Source organism: Sinocyclocheilus grahami, unplaced genomic scaffold (assembly GCF_001515645.1).
Source record: "Sinocyclocheilus grahami isolate Dianchi unplaced genomic scaffold, SAMN03320097.WGS_v1.1 scaffold528.1, whole genome shotgun sequence".
In the NCBI taxonomy this organism is placed as follows: Eukaryota; Metazoa; Chordata; class Actinopteri; order Cypriniformes; family Cyprinidae; genus Sinocyclocheilus; species Sinocyclocheilus grahami.
The window spans coordinates 495,569-501,000 of record NW_015505707.1 but is presented as its reverse complement, the minus strand read 5'-3'; the positions used below and the strand labels follow the sequence as shown (position 1 = coordinate 501,000).

Sequence of the window (5,432 nt, the reverse complement as noted above, 5' to 3'; positions counted from 1 at the left end):
TAACTTTGCTTTAAACTGATTATTTCTAACAACTCTTCTGGATGAATCTATTCAGAAATGAATCAGATTCCCCAAAACTGTAATTTAGTATCTGAGATGCGCACAGATGGAAATGTGCAAACATCAGTCGAAACAGAGGACCTATTTAACCTGTGTTGAATTAACATTTTACTTTATTTACTTGTTCTGGATTTATTTAACTGTATTTATACAGGTTCCTGGTCTCACCAGTGAATGTTATTCTAAAGAAAAATGTTTGGCTTCATCATGTTTCATCAAAATGAAACTTCCTCCATGTCTGAAACAACTTTATGTCACATCAGCAATCACACTTACATATTAAGTCCAATTGTCACTATATTTTCTTTTCAAATACGCAGTTTCTGTCCAAAACATGTCACATTGTTCTGCAAAACACCTCACATTTCATCATAATAGAGCTTTTTACGACAGAAGGTCATCCTGAAATGAACCAAAATACATGAAAAATACCTTGTCTGTTTGATGGGGTGGGTGTGTGTGTGTGTGTTAAAGCAGCAGTTGAGCACGCGCTCAAGTTTCCCTGAGTGTACGTGAGGTGAGGGACGACACTAAATCGAGACGCTCGCAGACAGATGTGAATGTTTTCACACACATTTCTCATCGTTCCAGTAAATGTATTTAGCAGACGACTCACCACACACTCCCTACACAACACACACACACACACACATTCTGGAAACATTCGCTAAACCTTCAGTACGGGAGAGACTGGAACACCTGGTCTGATTTAGTCCAAAAAAGTACCAAAGAGTACCATGGAATTACCATGATTCTATATGAACATGCAGCACGGTAACACAAGTATGCAAGTACAAATTTAAGAATAATTAAACACGAAAAATCTGTTGCTGAGCAACTACTTTTGATTAAATTAAAGATTGGGGTCGGCAAGATTTGTTTATGTTTTAAAAGAAGTCTCTCCTGCTGACCACCTGCATTTATCTGATCAAAAATACAGTGAAATACTTTTACAATTTAAAATAACTAACTGTGTAATATTTTAATATACTGTATTTACTGTTCTGTTACTTTTGATCAATTTAATGCATCCTTACTGAATAAAAGCATTACTATTTTTTGTTACACTTTTGCACTGTAGTGTATATTAAAAACTACATTTTCCAAAGTTCTTGTGATTCATATTCATAGATTTATGAAAACACATTTGGTTGTTATGGAAGCTTGTTACCGCCATGGGATGAAAAAATTAAAAAAGGTAATTACAACTTTTTTCCCCTCACAGTTCTGACTTGTGAGGTATAAACTCGGAATTGTGAGGGGGAAAAAATCAGACTTCTGAAGACTTTTGTATATTGCAAATCGGAGATAAAAACTAGACACAAAATTGGTGCTCTTTGGTCACTTTTGACCGAAAAATTTTCTATTTTGAATTTTTAAAAATCACAGCTTCATCGGAATGGTACAACACTTTGTGACTTTTATGGCATTTGCAATGTACACAAAAAAATTTAGGGCATGATTCGAGCAGGCTCAGTGGTTGTAAAAAAAATAGTCATGCTTGTGGTCTTCGGTCAAAAATGACCGACCATAGGAAATGAATGGGAAATCGACAAAAACACAAAAATTCTGAGAATCTTTGTGTGTACAATCTACAAATCTGCCACTATGCAGAAAAAAAGTACACAGCAATGACGGGGTGAAACTCTAAAACATCAAGAGTGTAAAACCAACACACACACACACACACACACACACACACACACACACACACACACAAATATACACACAAAAATGAAAGTCTTTTGAATTTGTGTGTGAGATCAATCCATATCATTGTTCTTTGGAGTCTGAAAAGTTCACATGCAAATCTCCACCCCTTTTATTTTCCTCTGTTCCCTCTCTCTGCTGAGGCCCTGAGTGTTTATGAGGTGGAGAGCGATGGAGCATCGAGTTGGCCTGCTGTCTGTCATAAAGCAGCAATGTCCCACAAATACCACTATACAAATAAACATTCAAAACATAACTGTCCAAATATGGTTAAGCTTACAACTGCACAGATCCTTGAATCTGCTCCATGTATTTGTTTTGCATCAGTTGGGAAATATTTCTGGCTCTTACATTTATAATCATAATCCTGACGATACAAAACAGCATTTAAATTATAAAAAAAAAAGAGTATGTTTTTTGTACTATAAAAGTGGAAACTGCACAACAGCCCACAAGCAATTCCATTCACTCCAAGTCAAGCATCACTATTATAATTGCTCATACTTTGGGTTTTAAGCTTTTGGTGCAAACCTCATCCTCAACCTCATAATACCTCAAATCATGCAGCTATTTACTCCTGTGATGAGGCTTACAATTTTCAATGATGATTGGGTCTATTTATCAATAATTATATTAGCCACTTACATCTTCTTCTTTTGACTAAGCATTCCCTCGTTTCAGAAGTCGCTGGGCATGGGCTCCCCATTGAAGAGGGATTCTGTAGGACCTTCCTCGTCCTTGTTTCTTCACCCCATTTGAAGCCGCAGGTTTTACCTGAGCGTGAGCAGGGGCCCCATTCGCTCCACTCGCCCACTTCACAGTGCACTAAAACACAGTTAACAAGTTAGTGAAGCCACACACGTACAGCACTTTGTCCTGACAGCTGGTGATATGTCAGATTCTAACCTGTCGGGGTGCACTCCATTGAGTCGTTGGGCTCAAACTCGTCTGGGCAGACGTGATGACATTGCCCATGCAGTAAGAAGTGTCCCGGCGCACACCTCGTACACGTGTCACTGTTCTGACAGGAGTCACAGTCTGCAATCAAGAGAGTAAAACCAACACACACACACACACACACACACACACACACACACACACACACACAATTATACACACTCAAATGAATTAGTATGGCTATACTCACATAGCCAAAACGAGTCAGACAACTGAAATCATATCAGATTTAAAGATAAAACATTTCTGTTCATTTTTCTTACACTTTTATAGAATTTTAATGTTTTGTGTAACAAAATTCTTTCTCTGTGTTCAGGTTTGACTGTAGTAATAATAATTCAAAAACTGACGCTTCAAATCAACATTTAAAAAAAGAAAATCTAAACCTTTACAAAAAGTTGTCTTTGAGAATGTCTAAATATATATCTAAACCCACAACTTAATAAAACTAAGTATTTATGTCTAAAAACAATTAGAGAATGTATAGACCTTTTATATAGAGCTATGTAGAAATCTATGGGACAAATCATGGAATCGCAGATGTTTTTCTTATTTTACTCCCACCAGATGGCACTAATCAGGCTTCAAAAATTGGATTTTAAAGCCATTGACTGATTGAAATACTGCATTAATTGAAAAGTAATTTCATAAAAATTTTCATTTTTATTATATTCAATGGGAAGAAATTGATCATAATTATTGCATAAATAATAATTAGTACCATGAAATTATCTCAAAAGAAAAAAAAATATTATAGAACAAAAATATGTTACATTGACTTTATTGGGGGCAAAAAAGGTGACATTTTAGGTGTCCGGTCACTTTTCACCATGAAGATCACAACAGAGAAAAAAGTCAGAACTGTGACAAGATATAAGCTCAATTCTGTGCAGAAAAGTCGTAAACTCAGAACTGCAAAACGTAAACTCAGAATTGAGAGCTCGGAATTGTGAGATGTAAACTCAGACAAAAAAATCTAATTCTTCAGAATTCTATGGTTAAAACTTGTAGCTCTGTTTTTCTTTTCCTGCCATCGAATAATAAAAAAAAAAGTTAATTTTGACTTTTTATGTAATTGATTTTAACATTCCTAATTAAAAAAAGAAAATCTAAACCTTTACAAAAAGTTGTCTTTGAGAATGTCTAAATATATATCTAAACCCACAACTTAATAAAACTAAGTATTTATGTCTAAAAACAATTAGAGAATGTATAGACCTTTTATATAGAGCTATGTAGAAATCTATGGGACAAATCATGGAATCGCAGATGTTTTTCTTATTTTACTCCCACCAGATGGCACTAATCAGGCTTCAAAAATTGGATTTTAAAGCCATTGACTGATTGAAATACTGCATTAATTGAAAAGTAATTTCATAAAAATTTTCATTTTTATTATATTCAATGGGAAGAAATTGATCATAATTATTGCATAAATAATAATTAGTACCATGAAATTATATTAAAATATTATAGAACAAAAATATGTTACATTGACTTTATTGGGGGCAAAAAAGGTGACATTTTAGGTGTCCGGTCACTTTTCACCATGAAGATCACAACAGAGAAAAAAGTCAGAACTGTGACAAGATATAAGCTCAATTCTGTGCAGAAAAGTCGTAAACTCAGAACTGCAAAACGTAAACTCAGAATTGAGAGCTCGGAATTGTGAGATGTAAACTCAGACAAAAAAATCTAATTCTTCAGAATTCTATGGTTAAAACTTGTAGCTCTGTTTTTCTTTTCCTGCCATCGAATAATAAAAAAAAAAGTTAATTTTGACTTTTTATGTAATTGATTTTAACATTCCTAAAAATAAAAAAAAACTCGCTAATGATGCTACAATGCTTTGGGTGGTTGCAAAGGTTTTCTGAGGTGTTTTTAATGTGTTACTATGTGGTTGCTAGGGTATTCTGGGTTGTTGCTTATCTAAATAAATAGAGTCAAGTCTCGAAGACATCAGGCATGAGGTGCGGTGGGGCACATCGTCCCATTCACCCTCTTTCAACCCTCTATTCCCATTTTCATTCCCAAAAAAATAAACGCAAAAAATCCCCAATTTACTCTCAACCTACAGCTAATAAGCCCAACAATCTCTGATCATTACAAAGGCCTTTGAGAAATGCATTGTGCTTCTATCTCAATTAAACTGAATCTATCTTCATGATCAATTCACACACCCCCACCCCATCTTCTGCTCATCGCTGCATACAGCTCCACAACAGCCGGCAGTAATTAATGGACTGAGCATTATCGATGTCGTTTAATCTGCTAATTAGTCGAGTATACGAGGCAAATGGCGTGACAGAGGGTTCTGACCCCTCTTCTGCATGTCAGCCCATCAGAGCCTTAAAATCACACAGCCATGCATGAACTACTGCAAGAGCACACAGCGCTGACACACGGCGTCCGGTTCGGTAATTAAACGATGCTAAATAAAAAGGAAAACTAACAAATACCTAAAAATACAAAAAGTTTACATATGAGAAGTAAAGGAAACTTTCAAAATGTTAACAAGTTACAAAAAAGAACAAGCTCACCAAGAAAAAAATGTTATTGCTCAAAAGTTGCTCATTTAACCATCATGCTGTGTTCGGGTCATTTTGATGCAGAAAGGATTTTCTTTTTCCTGAAAACGCTAGGTATTGCAGTGGACTAAAGCTTACTAAAATTCTACAATTTTGTCAACTTGTTTTCTTTCAATC

General features: G+C 35.2%; 1 protein-coding gene across 1 annotated transcript; it reads right to left on the bottom strand.

Moving 5' to 3' along the window:
• Nucleotides 1–1,857: 1,857 nt before the first annotated feature.
• Nucleotides 1,858–2,800, bottom strand: LOC107555249 (R-spondin-3-like). Its single transcript, XM_016237985.1, has 3 exons — nt 2,677–2,800; nt 2,416–2,595; nt 1,858–1,999 (listed from the first exon to the last, which is right to left on the bottom strand). The coding sequence occupies exons 1-3, from the start codon at nt 2,693–2,695 to the stop codon at nt 1,860–1,862; spliced, it is 339 nt and encodes a 112-aa protein (XP_016093471.1). The 5' UTR covers nt 2,696–2,800; the 3' UTR covers nt 1,858–1,859.
• Between the last annotated feature and the right edge of the window lie 2,632 nt (nt 2,801–5,432).